Source organism: Vanessa tameamea, chromosome 18 (assembly GCF_037043105.1).
Source record: "Vanessa tameamea isolate UH-Manoa-2023 chromosome 18, ilVanTame1 primary haplotype, whole genome shotgun sequence".
NCBI classification, from domain to species: Eukaryota; Metazoa; Arthropoda; class Insecta; order Lepidoptera; family Nymphalidae; genus Vanessa; species Vanessa tameamea.
In genome coordinates, this window is record NC_087326.1 from 5,641,570 (window position 1) to 5,658,449 (window position 16,880).

Here is a 16,880-nt window from a genome sequence, read left to right on the forward strand (position 1 = left end):
TGAATTACAATTAACTATTGATTGGGAAGAAATCTTATTTCGAAATGGAAAAATTCAATTTGCGATAGTATTCCTTAAAGTTATGTAATCTGGGTAAATAAAATTGCTATCGAAATCACCGTTTTAAATTTTGTTGAGGTTCATTATTTATATTATAATTTAACTTCAGATTATAAAGACAAATCTGTGATAATTTATCTTCTGTGATTAGATAATTATTTGTTTTATATTCGTACCATAAAATAATATTGTACACAGAATTCTATATTATTTATGTGATGGTTTATTTGCTTATTGACATTGACAAATGTCAATCCTAGCTTAACATTTATAGTCTGTGATTTTTTAATTTTTCAAAACCTAACCCTAAATCAACCAATTCGGCATATAATTTTAGAATTACAAATCTAAATTATTGTAATAATGTCTTTGTTTTATAATTCGTTATCTAGAATAGCACCAAATCATGGCATTCGCTTAATGCTTACATTAAGAGGTTTTCATACTACTCAAGGTGTGTTTTCATATATTTATTTGTATTAAATTGTGTAATAAATGATTTAAAAATAACACATTTCTTATTTTCAGTACACCAATTGTACGCATTATCATCGTTGGGGATAGATGGGTATTTGCAAACCAGAAAAAGAATTAGAGAGCAATTTTCAAATTTTTCAGATAAATTTAGGATAAAAATGCAAGAGTTTGTATTAGATTCTAAAAACATGATATTCACTGAAGATTTAAAAAATATGGTACATATCGCAGAGCCGACAGATTTGGACTTAGTTGTAAATATGGTTAAAAAGTAAGGTTAAAAATGACTTACTAGAATATTGACTATTTACATTCACAAGAAAAAGAGTTCTTCTAATTTTTAAAAATACAATAAGATGGTTTAAATTATATACAAATATTAATAGTGTATAAATATTTCCAGGTTCAACACGCAAAAGACAGAGTTTAGATTTGGTTCATTTGTTTTTGGTCCTATAGTTATGAGAATGTTCCATTTTCTTGATGCACCTAATGAAGCAATTAAGGTAAATAAAAAGTTAAGTTCCTATAAAAAATAAATATTAATCAACTTATGTGTTTAATGTTATTCAAAATAGGTTAGATTAAAGGTCTTGTAAGATAATTAGAATTAATATTCTTATTACATATCAATAGACTTTCATTAAATTTTTAGTGTTTTGAAGATCCGGATAATGATGGTTTTTTTGATCAGCTGGTATCATATCAGATATTACTCGACTTACTCTACAACCATCAAATGTATGATAAGATGTACAATGTGTTTGAAAGGGTACAAGAAAAACAATTGAATATGTCCAAGTTCCCTAAATATCCAGTTGTTTTAATAATGGCAGCTTGCTACAAACAGGTAAAATCATAAGTTATGCTATACATAATTTATTCTTAATAAATCAAGGTAAAATAGATTTTTTAAACATTAAATTGTACAAAATATAGATTATGGATTTTTTTTTAGAATACACCCCAGAGTTTTGAATATGCAAAGAAATTGTGGGGAGAAATGATCAGTGTAGGCTCCACACCGTTAAGAAGAACTGCAACATTTATGGCTGGTATGTATTATAATTTTTTCTCCTGTTCAGCATTTAATTTCCATAGACTAAGCATCCATGGGTTTGCTTAACTTAACTTTTTTAGAGTTTACTTTTATATAATAACAATAGCAATTTATTTATTTATTTTATTTTATACACAAGTTTTGTTTAAATTTTTTATATCAGCCCTGAATTCCAAACTAGCTTTCGCTGTGTTTTGGAAGTCAATTCCTTCCCAGATGTTAGGTTACATAATTGTTTCTTATTATAAAATTAAATAAAAAAACTAAAAATAAAAAAAAATAATCAAAAACACAAAAAAAAATATTATTTACCAATCTAAGTAATGAATATATATAGTAAAATATAATAAAATAAAAATTACTTTTATGTGGGCACGCATGTGTATAAGTGTGTGCCTGTATATGTGTATTTACGTGTGGTGTTGGGTGCTATGAGTGGGTTTAATAATATGTGTATATATACAACAATTATTTAAATTTAATTTCAGCTCCTTAAATTACAATAGTCTTAAGACAACAACTGCTCAGTTTCCTTATAGTCAAGGTCCTTAAGCCATTCTTTAATTCTTTTTTTAATTTGAAAGTTAAACAAGTTCCTTGTTTTATATTTGGTATTAAGTTTGTTATATAGCCGAGGTGCTAGTGAACTATAACAATGTTGTGCAAATTTACTTTCGGGAATAACAAAATTTACTCGGAGAAGAAGCGGTTAGGTAGCCTATGTGTTAACTTCAAATTTCATTCAAATCCAAACGACACTCAAGGGACTGTGTGTATTTTGAAATAAAAAGTTTATTTCAGACCAGTGTTAGTACATAATTAAATAAAAAAACAATTTTTATTTGAACGCTATTGCGTATAGTCCGTTATTTTCGGCTGACGTCTAATGCTGCACCAGTTATTTAGTGGTATTTTTTTACTTATTTATATCGGTGCGATATTGTGGCATTTCGGTGTAAAAAAAGTATTTATTCAATAATTTTGCTGCTTCCAGAGCTTCTTTATGCGTGCAAGCAATCATAATTTGTAAACTAAAAAACGGATTTCTTAGAAAGTTCGGTATGTGTGATGCCGACAGTTTATTACTGGCTAGGATAATAAAGCGACAGAAGAACGTATAATATACATATATTATACGCATCTGCGTAGTTCTTACTAATTTTGGCAACTAAAAAATAACTTTTTATTATTTAATTCTTGTCGTTATTGAGAATGAGTGTAACGCTATATAGAGCATATCATTGTATGGAAGACGAGCTAAATCAAGCAAAGTCGAGTGATTTCGACGTTTTAGAGAGTTTGTCATTAAATCCAGTGACGTTACATGGAGTTAACACTGTATTTTTGTAGAATTCATTTATATATTTTTTGCAGCATTGGCTTTAAATCAAGGAGCACCTCATGTAGCAATGGAGTCAATAGCATTACAGAAACAACATTATATTACCATTAGGAATATTCGAGTAAGTTTGGTACAATTCAATTTTCAAGTAACATTTTAAACTCAAATATAAGTTACATCATACATTGCTTTGAGAAAAAAAAAATGTAAATTATATCTAAAACATATTATCTTCGTTATTATCCATTGAATTGTTTTAGTCTGTGACTTTGGAATATAGTTATTGATTATTACAAAGAAATTACTTTTTAGGTTTTGGCATTGGCACAACTAGGACGAGTAGACGAAGCTATGCCAATATTGAGGGGAGTTTTGGATGTTGACCGTCCAGATCAGAAAGACAAACATACATTCTTTGAAGAAACAGTAAGTTGATCTTTACTAAAACGTATATATTACCGTTGTAATAAACTTTCAATGCAAATGAGACATATTTTTGTTATATCAATTTGTAAGAATATACATTTGTTTTTAGATTTCTAAAATACGCGAAGCAGTAAAAATGACAGATAATAAGGATATTCAAAGAGAATATGAAAGTATTGAAAAGGCCCTTCAAGATCGTCAGTTAATCGATAACCAGGTATGATATTTTACAAATAGTTAAATTAGTATTAATACTGTTTAAAATGTTTTTTTTTCTTTCGTAGCAAGCAAATCTTAACAATTTGGCTCAGACTGTTACAGATGACGAAATGATTACTGTATTAATCAATTTGAGGCCATATTTAATTTATATTATATTATAATATTTATCTGAACAATTTTCCATACTATTCTGCAAACTACCCAATAGTTTTCTCTGTCGGTTGTTTAGTCCAAAAAGATTAGAAGTTCTCTGGGATTGGGTAAAAAAGATAGAATCATTATTATTGTTACATCTCAATTCAACAAATGGTAAACAGTAAATTTGTTTAATAGTATTTAAGTACTCTGTTTCAGTCTGATACAAAGAACATAATTAATTTGTCAAAGATATTTATTGCAAATTGAAATTCCGATTGTTAGGAAAAATATTATATCTAACTGAGCAAATGTAGTGATTATTTATGGCATCATCTTATTGTCTTTGTTTGGATCTGTAGTCTCTGAGATAGGATTTTTATATAGTATCTATATAATTTGATAGTACACCAGAAGGCTGGTAAGTATGGTCTATGCCCAATTTATAGCAAATTACAATAGAGAGTCCAAACTCTCTAGTCCAGTCAGTCTAAATACTCTCTATGATAGCATAGACTAGAATATTGTTATAATAATACAATAAGAACCATAATACAAAATAGATATATTATGATATATAAAATAAAAGCATTTTTTTTTTCAGACATTAGACCAGCTGCTTACATCCGATATAAATGTTAAAATGGATAAGCCTAATTTGCCTCGAGGAATGCCGAGAATGCCCTATGGGATGCGTCAAAAGAATAGAAATTTGCCATAGTTTTAACATTAGTTCCTTAGTAATGTTAGTGGCATGTACATAATTGTGAATGAGAGAATGATTGTCGTGTATGGTATAGTTTGTGAGATTTATTATGTGCTGTAATGTTGTGTTTGTTGAATTTAGATGTTAAATAAAAAAATGATTTAATGAAAGTGTTTTATTTGTGTTATAAAAATCATTCATTGCACACATTTCTAATCTTTATCCGTATCGTCATAACCGTAACATTACCGTCTCCTTTTTAATTAACTCCAAATAGAAGTTTTATTTGATTAGAAGAGTTCGTCGATTACCTGAAAACAGTTGATTTAAAGGACAGTATTCACTTAATTCCATATTAGTTTAGTTACTAATATTGAACTTATAATTTTAATCCTTATTAAAACAAATAGCGTAATAATTTTAATTTTTTTGAGTAAATAAAAATTTCCGTTTACACTTTTTGAAATATTTCTGAGTGTCCTACTCGAAGGAACAGAATATTTTATATCTTAATGCATCCTTAAAATAATAAAATATCAAAAATAACTTTTGAGAAATTGACAATTATGAAAAACAGTAAACAACTAAACAATTTGAAGAAGTAAACAAAGAAATACCAAAATTATCGCTTTTCTTAAAAACATTCTTGATGTCTGACTGATAGATACGACAGTCGGCCTAAAACGCTGAGGGCGAAACGTGGTTACCGTACAGTTTCGTGGACGGCGGTGGAGCTTCGCGCGGGCGCTCTGTCCACGGGAACTCCAGGTGAAGGTGCTCGCGGCTATATACCGGTTCCAGGTGCAATGAGGGAGAAAAAATGCTCTAAGTCAACGAGTCCTGATTCTCATATGGGAGGAGGACCTAGGGTCCCCAACAGTAGGCTTGGCGACAGTTGGCGACAGAAATTTCTGCGTTAAAATATATATATTTCAGTAGTGTTACACTGTAAAAAAAACCTAAAAAGTGATTCAATTAAATATGAATCTAAAAGTCCACTAAACATTTTACCTACTTAATAGGGGAAAATCCAATACGTTAGATATCAATGCGATAATGTGTTGGTTACATGCAGTATCGTAACACTTATCCCGTAAAAGACACGAAAGTGTAAAAGTGGCTGAAATTAATAAATGAGTGGGAGGCATTATATTATATTAGGCACAAATTAAACAAGCTTTATAAGTGGAAACCCTAAGCTAAGACTTCATTATAACGCTTTCAATTTATGTCATAACTCAATTCGTCGACGGATGTTGGACACTGCGTATTTACTGTATACTCTACTCTAAATTATATTTAGATTTATTGTTATGAATTATCTTGTGATAATACAATGATTAACCAAAAAAATTTGCAGGTTGCAAAAAAGTGCTACTTTATATAAAAAAAAATTAATTAAAAAATAAATGTAAACGAATGTTTTAAACAACTACATGGTGATTTTTTGTCTATATATATTGTAAACTGGAGTTAAAAGGAAGTACGTATCAAAATTAAGTCGACTAGATGCTTTTTAAAGCTTTTTATTTTGACGTTCAAAAGCATTTAACGTTAACGTTATTTATTCAGTTATTGTTAAATATAATTTTAAAAAATAAAGCAAGAATATTAGTAGTTGCAATGTTCAATAATATTTAAACTGATAAAAACGACGTCTGGGGAAATGAACACAGTTTCAGCGGAATGGAAGTGAAATTACATTACGACTTTATTTAATAATAAACTACCTACCGACTAAAAGGCATAAGGTGATATTTTTTTTATATAGGTCATTATTAAATTTTTTGTGTATATGAGGTTCTTTTACGCGGCTTACAGTAGAGTGAACTGGCATGTAAGGAGAAAAGGTAATACTCTCCCCAGAAGACCTTTAATTTTTTGTTATTGCACGGTACATTTTATTTCGTGACATTTACTTAGTCTGTTATTAAATACATAATATATTGCGAAAGCAACGTTTTATTATTAGATATTAATTTTTGAAGACAGTCCATTTAAACGAGCATAATTAATCCGATTTTTGACATAACTTATTTAGACATTTACTGTTGACAAATAATTTTTGGAGGCCTCACTTGCACTCATTCAAGCAATTAAGCCAGCTAGCTCGAATTTAGATTTAATTGCTTATTTTACTGAACTATTAATGATGGCGCGCCTGAAAATGATCAGTCCATTAAGAAATTACTTTTTGGTCAAACACTAAACTGCAGTGTGTCTTAAAGACGAGTAGGCGTAAATCAAGGCTAGGATACAAGGGACTAATAAAAATAAGTTTCATATCAGAATTTCAGTACTGATACCGAAAGTTGCTTATGAAAACCTGAAATAGTGGACTCTGTTCATAGAGAAGTTTTTATACACAGTTTATACTACAATCGCAATTCACCTAAGAATATTTGAATTATATCCCTTTTTAAAATTTCTATTAAATTTTAATGACGCAGTGTCAAACGAAAATTTAAGCAATTTTAAAATAAGAAAGGAAAGGACGATTTGAAAAGGATTTATAAATAAAATTTTAGAATCAGGGACGTAAAATTTAAAAAGGCGTTATAATCGAAACGAGGAGCCCAATGTTAAGTTAATTGTGGAATATACGATTTCCATCATATATTTTCTAAAAGCAATAATTTAATTTATCATCAACTATTGTTGGTTCTGAGATTATAGAAGATAATTAATAATTTATCGTTAAATGAAATGTATTAATTGTTAAACGTTCCGTTTAGTTTTCAGGTAAATAAATTAATTCGAAGCAACATACCGCCTGATCTAAGGAATCTAGATTTATATCTTATTCCATCTCGTTGCTTTACTGCGGTTTGATGGACAAATGTTATGTTATATAAACCCGTCAACTCAGCGTTAAGTGATTTTACCATTACCCAGTTTATCCTTAGCTAATAAATGTTACTTTAATTCTAAGCTACAAAGTTTTAGAGTCATTAATAGCTGTGGTAAGAACAGAATTCAAAGTTTCCAAAAGTTCAACGTTATCGATTATACATAATTGGTTTTTTATTATATATTAGCTGTAAATTGTAGTTTATATTCTAAATCTAAAGATATTTGGCTTTTATGTCGATAATATTTCGCGTATTTTTTTACTCAAATCAAATCAAAATATACTTTATTCGAGCAGGCTTTCATCATCAATGGCTTAAACCAGCATATTAGTTACCAGCCAGATGTCTTTTTCTTTCTCTCTCCTCTTATTATGATACTTTTTTCATCGTCGCTATTAATGCATGCAATGAATCAGATTTCTGGAAAGTAGCACCTCTTTATGCTTGCAAAAAATAGATAAATAGATTTCATATTCAAATTAATAATTTACTAATAGAATACTTAAAAAAAAACTGGCTATAACAGAGCGCTTCCGAAGCGTGGGATTGAGATTTACAAAAAAATAAAGCTATAAAAACAAAGTGATAAATAGATCAATAACCGTTAAAAGATTTTTTACAAAATTTTCTTGATAATCGTTTAAACAAAAAAACTAATCCCTATATTGGAATTGTTTATTAGCATTAACTCTTGGAATTAATGCCTATGTGAGTTTTGAATTCGGTAAGGCGTTATAAATGCGGTGTAAATAAAATAAGGGGATAGCGATTATTTGGTTATAATGGAGCTCCTAAATACCTCTAAATCAAATAAACTGAAACCGATATCATCAATTATTGTAAGAGAATGATTCAATAATCAAATAGTATGCCGATAGTTAAAAGTTAAAACCGCACCAGCCAATCATTTAAGTAAAATAAAATGATAAATATTTAACAATACCACATACCTTAATAATTTTTACATATATAGATACTATTAATAATTTACTTTTGATGTCCGTACCAGTTAATCCTGTATCGTGGGTAACTATTTATAAACTTGTCGATCGCTTTTGATATAAAATTAAATCAAAGCAGTCAAGTATTGTGGAGCATCTATTTTTAATTTTCTAAATGTCAGGTACTAGATATTAAATAGTAAGGACCGCTAGCTAACAATAAATGGAGCTAAATGCCTAAATTATAGTCTCTCGAAAAATGTTAGTGATATAATGTAGATTGTTTTTACTATAGAATGTTTATATATCTAATTCATTTGTACGTATGTATGTCACTGAATTCCCTAAACGACCTGACCAAATTTGCTGATTTTTTTTTTGTTTGTAACAAGAACAAATTCAATAAAAATCTTATCTCAGCCAAACGAAGTTGTAATGCAGCTAGTAATATATTGAATTGTCACCTGTCTAATAAAACAATATGCATCCGCATGTGTAAACTATCCCGATGTAATTTTTTTTGTGTAAATATATATATTTAAAAAAAAAACAACAGAAAATAGTTGGATAAATGTTTACTCTATTGCACGTTGGTAAATACGCCGTATAAAATACGAGTACGGCTGCCTACGACTTTGTTCTCATGGGCTTTGAACGGAAATATACAATTTTATGACTATCCGTTGGTTACCCTCTCATTTCCTGGGATAAAATATACAATGCCTTGACAACACAAGCTATCAGTACTGAGTTTAAATATACAATCAATCCAACTGTTTCCACTAGATCTTGCAAATGCAAATCAATTGAACTGACTGCAAAAGGAGGTTATAATTCATACACCCTTTTGGGTACATTATGTTCTTCGCTCATGGTTTATTTTAATAATATATGTTAAGCGATTATAATATACCAGTTCTACCGATATGGACGATTTAATTTTTCTTCAATTTAGGATCCTAGGCGTTACCATAAATATATTTCTCTTTCAGATATTATATCAGATAGCTTTTTTAGAAAATTGGGATAAAGCATTATTATTGGTTTATCACCATCCATCAACGTATGCATTACAGATTAGAGATTTGGGCATAATCTTCCTTTTCAAATGGGATTAATATTATAATTTCATTATTATTATACTGAATAAACTACATATACAGGACCGGATTGACCATGTCGGGGCCCTTAGGCAATCGGGGCCTCATTAACCTTTTCTAGCTTCCTAAAATATTTTTCTACCACCAAGCAACTTGATTAATAATTACTATATGTTTTTACTATATCACAAAGATACACCATCACTCATATTTGGCTTCAACAATTTCACACCCTAATAACCTACCAAATAAGCTAACTTAAATTGTAAAGCTTTCTGAGCCGCTACTAATTATTATGCCTACGCAACGAAACGAAACACAACGAAATATTGTATAAGTTAAAGTCCTATTTTTTATATTTAAATAGACAGGTAGACTTGTTAATAGGCTACCTGATGGTATGATTTCGATAATGCGTTCCATATTTATTAGCGTGGCATATCATCTCACAGCAAATTGCGAGCGATAGCATCTCAGAAAGCGACATGGACACCGTCGATAACATATCAAAACTTTTGTCAATATTGGCGAACATAGCACAATCCAAAAATTGTCATCGTGAATATCTTGACTTTTCACGTAAGAGCTGAGTTTGTCCAGTGGTTAGAACGCCTCGTGATGATTGCGGTTCAATTGCAACTCAATACGTGTTTATCATTCATCTCGTGCTCGGCGCTGAAGGAAAACAACGGTGAAATGACTTTTTGTTTCCTGTAGTACTAGCGAACGCTATCTAATAAAACTAATAAATTAATTAATTTAGGAAGGCACGATTTCTTTTGGGTTTTCCGTTTTGAGAACCGTTTTTAAGCTGTAGCGAGACTAACGAACAGCAATTGCTATTTATATGTATAGATATTTATGTATATATCAAAAGTTGTAAAATTTTTAACATTTGTTACGGTTGAATATATTTGGTCTCAATATGTATGTATTTCTATTTGAAGCGGATTCGATTCGTTGCAGTGAAGTATTTTGTGGTTAGATTATACGGTTAATTTGTTTGTTGGTTCGTCGAGTTAAGTTTATAATTAAACGATTCAGTGCATTCCAACCAATCAATGTTTAGTGCTTAATTATTCAGAGATGTCAAGTATGTCATTATTATGATAGATTTATTGAAAATATATATTTTATTCCTTAAGATTAAGATTTTATAAAAGGATATACGTATTGATGGTAAGAAAGCTCTTTAGTTAAGTTTAACTTGAATAAATTATAGTTTAGACCGCGATAGACTCCAAAATTTATTTTAAATTCATTTCATTGTAAACTGCAAGTCACTCATCTACATTTGGCGGCAAAATGATGCAACCTCTTTTAAATGATTTTTATAATATCAAATAGATAGATATATAAATAGATATAATATAAATAGAATACATTAGTTCAGTTAGTATCGGAGTTTGTTAGGGCTGGAGCTCTTTAAAATGAGACCATAGCCCATTTTTTATGTGCAGCTATCGCCCCAATATCACTGAGACAAAACTCGGCTTACGCTAGTAATATGTAAGATAATTAATTAATCCATACGGATATGTCGATTAATACAATTAATACTTGTTTTAAATAGTCCTGAACAAAGTGAATGCAAAATTAATGTATTTAAAATCTCGTGTTGGGTTGTGAGGGAAAACATAGTGAGAAAACCTGCATGTGCCGGATGAAAATCTAACACATATAGATCCGTGGTAGTGTTGTGGAGTTAGCCCCAAAAACTTTGTCCCCAAAAGGAGAGATCTTACCTCAGCACTGCGACATTAACAGGCAGTTACTTTAGTCATTGTTACAATCTAAAATATTATTATACATTTAATAAATTAAAAAATATATTTATCACCTGAATTAATCATAGATTGTGGGTTCAAACCTAGCACTAGTGAATTATTATAGTCTTGTGTAAATTAAATATCTCGCGGTTGGTGGCGGAGAAAAGTTTCGTGTTAATTTTTGTTTTACTGGACATTTTGACGCATACAATGTTATCCACTAATAAAGAGGTACTCTTCGAAACTACTTATTTTATTTTAAAAAACCTCTATCAAAATATTGAATGTCCTTTCAGGATATTCTATCCCAATCAGATCAAAGTGCTTTTCGTTTGAACTAATTTTGCAAAGAAAGTCGACAAGGATTCTTTTTTTTAACGCTGCCTTAACAGAATAAGAAAGAGTAATATCAATACTTTGGATTAGAAGTCTCATCGGAAAATGAGAGAGAGAAAAAAGATAGTGCACCTGTGTTTGCGCAAACACGTGTGGAAAAAATATCGCCAAAATCCTTCAAGAGGACATTATTATTGTTAGTATATAGTTTCAATGCCTTCAATAATGTTTGACATCATTTTAGTATTTACTATGTAATGTCGTAAACGATTGAACATTGTGTCACGTGACATTCTAAATCAATGTGAATCACTCAACCAGTACTAATTGAATTAGGTACCAACTAATCTCATTGACGTAATTATGATACCTAATGTATGATATTACACGTTTAAATTAATAACTAGCTACATATCTAGCTTACATGAGGAGTAACTTTACTTTAAGCAAGAACTTTGTAACCAAAATTAAATTGAAATAAGTAGTTAAGTTTAAATAAATACGAATCTAGTATGATATCTGTTTCTAGCAATATAAAAATAACACGGCATGAGTAAGTTTAACCGTGATGGCCCAGTCAAGCACCAATTAATTTTCATGTGCTTAATTTGTGTTTATAATTCATCTCGTGCTCAACGGTAAAGGAAAACATCGTGAGGAAATCTGGGTGTGTCTAATTTCAACGAAATTCTGCCACATGTGTATCCACCAAGCCGCATTGGAGCAGCGTGGTGGAATATGCTGCAAACCTTCTCCTCAAAAGGAGAGGAGGCCTTAGCCCAGCAGTGGGAAATTTACAGGCTGTTAATGTAAGTTTAAGTTTTATTAATCTCTACACCATCTTCAATTGAAATATCTTATAGAAATATATGAGAGCTTTAGATGGGTCATAATTTAAATGTAATCTTCTTTTAATTTTCTTTAACTCTCTTTTGTAATACCATCACTACATATTATAAAATAAAGTCCTCCTGTTGCGTCTGTACGCGTTTAATTCAAAAACTACCAAACGGATGTTTACGCAGTTTTCACTAATGGACGGAGTGATTCATACGGAAGGTTTAGGTGGGTAATCCATTAGGTTTTGTGTAAATTGACTGAAATATGATGAGGATTGTTGGAGTTGTCAGAAAAAATGTTATTATACACGTTAGAAGTCGGGACCGGTAGCTAGTATTATGCAATATATACAATTCATTATTTTCTCTTTCTCGTTGCGTTATAATAAAAGAAATTAAGATATTAAGTGTTGCTTCTCAATATATATCCTGTAATGTTATGTATGTACGGAAAAATATTAATGATTTTATGAGAAAATGTGATACTCATAGTATTGGTACAAGTAACAAATACAAACTTGTTACTCCTGTTACTCGACTGCATAGAGTCAGTAACTATGTTGTGTGGCAATGTATACGATTCTACAACAGGATCCCAGAAAGCGTTCAAAATGCTTCTGTTGCCAAATTAAAAAAAAAATGTTAAGAAACGTATGTGTGCAAACGGTTATACATACAATTATTGATGTCAAACCTTGGGAATGAAACGATCGCCTCTTGGCTATTTGTATTCATATTTAATAAATTTAACATAAATTTATTAAATACATATATTAAATATGAATAGAATTAAAATTTGACAAAAATATCCCGCTAATTTTCTTTCGCCGGTTCTTTTCAGGTATCTTCTTCTCCGACCGGTGGTAATGTTTTATTTGACTATCGATAAGTGTAATGCTTCAGTTAGTGTCATATTGATATGAGTATGGAAAATTTGCTCTGTATTTATTATCTACATATATATATATATAGTATCTTGGGATATTTTATCTATGATTTGTTGCCATATTAAAAAATAAATAAACGATTTTTGATTTGTTCTAGTTCACGTTAATGATTATATAATATTTGTTGGCAGGGCTTTGTGCAAGCCAGTCTGTATAGGTGCCTCACACTCATCATATATTGTACCGCCAAACAGCAGTACTTCTTATTGTTGTGTTCCAGTTTGAAGCGTGTGTGAGCCAGTGTAACTTCCGGCACGATTACGCTTTGATTTTGATATTAACTGCTAAGATTAGAAAACTTAAATACGAACGATTACATGTTAAACTACGTTGTCTATTTTGTTTTATTTAGATTTAATAGTTATTGAAGTTTAATTTTTAAGTTCTTATTCTAAGAAACGTTTTTGTTAAATCATGTTCACCATTTATTTATTGTAATCATTAATCTCATTTCAAAAATTTACTTGTTTGAACATATTTTCAATGATAATTGAAGCAAGAAATGATTTACAAGCGGCGTGTAGCAGAGGCTTAAATTATCTTTCTGTCATTATTGATTTGTCATAACATTGTTTGAAATCCCTACGGTGTGTTGAGGTAAAGAGAACCGACTCTTATATAAAAAAGCGTCCTTCAAAATGCGTTAAATTAGGATGACACTGGTGTAATAGGGTAAATTTCAACGAAATTACAAAATGGTAATTTTAACAAAATTTCGGACTACATAAATAGTTGAGGTTTTGTACATTGGACTGTCACTATCCTAGTCACATTTGAATCCGTCAACAACTGCATTCAAACCATACACTTTACTTGGTATGGTTTGGTTTTTGAATTGTTATTTAGTTTTTCATCTTGTCCTACATATCAGAGGGTTCTCTTTACCTCTAACCTCTATTCTATTAAATAATAAACGGACCACGCCCCCTTAATCCTTATTAATCTTAGTTGCAAACTTATTGTTTTTTTTTTTAATTTATTGTGTCCCTTTTGATACTTAATAATGGTGAAGTTACCTCACAGAAAAATCTAGGAATTCATTCAAATAAAATATAATGAAATATACCCATTGTTTAAATTCAAAGAATTCATTTCAATCATAATACGTTAATGTTTGAATAACGTTAAAATAAAACCAATAATGTTTTCAACGAATTTAGTTTTAAATTGACGGGTACGATATAGGTTGCAGTCTAGTTGACGCAAATAAGATTCTATTGCACTTTCACAATATAAGGATATAATCGAATCGCTGGCGGTTAATCCCGAAGGTGGCTGTGTAATTAGTTAGCGAGGCGAAGCGTGCAATGACCCACTTTACTGAGCCTCCTTTGAAGAGATTAAGTGGTGTTGGCTAGTTAGGCTCTATAAATTTCTCGTTCTCAGAAGCATAATAGTATATCGATCTAAGGAGGTATAAATAACTTGACTTAATTAATAAATGCATATTTGATTCCTTATGTATCATTAACTACTAATCAATATTTGAAACGTTAATCAATGTCAGGTTAACTAATTTTATTGTTATTGGTTGACGGCAGTCGATGGTGAACCGTCATTGGTCACCTATTGAGGTAACCAATGAGCGTTCAGTATTTAGCTAATCCGACTTCTACGAGCGCTTAAAAACTAATTCATTTTCTTTTTAGTACGAAAATAAAAATGTTAGATGTGAACTATGGTTATTACGTTAAAACATTTTAAGTTCATGTCACAAATATTACTAAATAAGAGATTATATTAAAGATAAAAAGCGTAGACTTTTTTGTTTTTTGCATTAACAGCCTGTAAATTTCCGATGGGCTAAGGCCTCCTCTCCTTTTTTTGAGAAGGTTTGGAACATATTCCACCACGCTGCTCCAATGCGGGTTGGTGGATACACATCTGGCAGAATTTCTTTGAAATTAGACACATGCAGGTTTCCTCACGATGTTTTCCTTCACCGCCGAGCAGGAAATGAATTATAAACACAAATTAAGCTCATGAAAATTTAGTGGTGCTTCCCTGGGTTTGAACCCGCAATCATCGGTTAAGATGCACGCGTTCTAACCACTGGGCCATCTCGGCTCAAGACTTAGTACCTATTTATTGATTTCTAGGCAGGATATATAAAAAATTAATTGTAATTTACTGACATACTCTTTAATTAAAATGATGGAAATAAGTAACTACAAGTTTCTTGCCGGTCTACTTCTGAAACGGTGGTAAATTTACATTTTATTCAACACTGTAACATGACGATTCAAAGGTTTTATGAGCCTACTGTAATAAAGAACATTTTGATTTTTGGTTATGAAAAGGAAGAATTAAAGTAATGATCACTTCGTACGTGACAATAAATGACTTTTTTGTATATGGAATAAAAATAATTTATAAAAAAATTAAACCGACATCAAAATTAGAAAGGGCTAGTAAACAAAAATAAAAAAAATTAAATTTTTAGGACTTCCCGAAAAGCAAACAAAGTTCAAAAACGGATTGGTATAAAATGTACCTAATTCAGTACACACGTCGACAATTTTTGACACTGACACTGCCAGCCAGCAGCAGACGCGTTTTAATATTAAGTATAAATATTTGTTATTTATTAAAGGAAAATTTTCAATTTGTATTTGTTCTGTGTGTAATGTATGTTATTTGTTTGTTATGTTCTTTTGGGACAGAGAGTAAAATATCTCATATTTATCTGTTTTAGTAGTCCGTAAACTAGTAGTACCAAACACACTATTTTGGACTTTTGTATCAACTTTATGGAATAATATAAAAATAATAACTATACAACTACCTACCTATATTTTCTTACGAGTTATTTACCTATATCTCTAAAACTACTGGACCGATTTTAATGAAACTTACACTGTTCCCTAAGTTGAAGTGTATCTAACTTAAATTAAAAATGATAATCTCGATACGACTTTTAGTTTTCGAGAAATTCGTTGACAAACATACACTTACGAAATTAAGCATACGTGCTTGGAAGCCTAAATGGATCATCATACACAAATATAATTCAATTCTAACAATGTTACATACATACATTTCGAACTGATAACCTCCTTTTTTTTTGAAGTCGGTATCTTCTACACAGTTTAGGAAAAGATATATCCAAGTTGAATGAATATATATCCAAAGAAAACTGTAAAACCGTCCCGTCCCCCGACCGGGCGGCATGCGTAAATGCATTTCCTCCACGTAAAAAAAAAAAGCTTGGAATGGTAAAAGTCCGAAAAAGTCGTCTCTTTATAATAAATGCTTACATTTATCAACTCATATCGGTAAACCTTAGGTTTTACTGGAAAATCTTGAGATTTACCGTAGTTCGAGCTTTTACAGTAACATATGCATGAGGTTGTCTGGTGGTATTAAATATAATTGATCGCTGAAACGTCATAGCGATACGTGATGAACCAACGCAACAGTGTATTAAGCCAGTTCAGAATTGAAACTAAGATTAACCTTTACTAACGGCATACATTCTGCAACTGACGACGGCTCAGGAACCTAGTTTAATTGATAAGTAATTGGATTTCTCTCATCTTAAAAGTCGATTACTTGCTAAACTATAGATATATGAATAATCATATTTTTTTTTATGATATCGGTAAGCGGACAAGCAAATGGGCCACCTGATGGTAAGTGGTCACCACCGCCCATAGACAATGGCGTTG

At 30.5% G+C, this 16,880-nt stretch overlaps 1 protein-coding gene across 1 annotated transcript; it reads left to right on the forward strand.

Annotated features, from left to right (window-relative positions):
- The first annotated feature begins 308 nt into the window (after nt 1–308).
- LOC113399456 (pentatricopeptide repeat-containing protein 2, mitochondrial-like) lies at nt 309–4,602 on the forward strand. Its single transcript, XM_026638602.2, has 9 exons — nt 309–514; nt 589–808; nt 941–1,043; nt 1,193–1,387; nt 1,496–1,592; nt 2,972–3,060; nt 3,252–3,365; nt 3,475–3,582; nt 4,327–4,602. The coding sequence occupies exons 1-9, from the start codon at nt 424–426 to the stop codon at nt 4,441–4,443; spliced, it is 1,134 nt and encodes a 377-aa protein (XP_026494387.2). The 5' UTR covers nt 309–423; the 3' UTR covers nt 4,444–4,602.
- The last annotated feature ends 12,278 nt before the right edge of the window (nt 4,603–16,880 follow it).

Excerpts from the sequence above, each read along its gene's own strand:
- LOC113399456 (XM_026638602.2), top strand. The coding sequence starts at position 424 with ATGTCTTTGTTTTATAATTCGTTATCTAGAATAGCACCAAATCATGGC. Across the intron at positions 1,593-2,971 it reads AACTGCAACATTTATGGCTG|CATTGGCTTTAAATCAAGGA; the intron begins GTATGTATTATA and ends TATTTTTTGCAG. Across the intron at positions 3,366-3,474 it reads ATACATTCTTTGAAGAAACA|ATTTCTAAAATACGCGAAGC; the intron begins GTAAGTTGATCT and ends ATTTGTTTTTAG.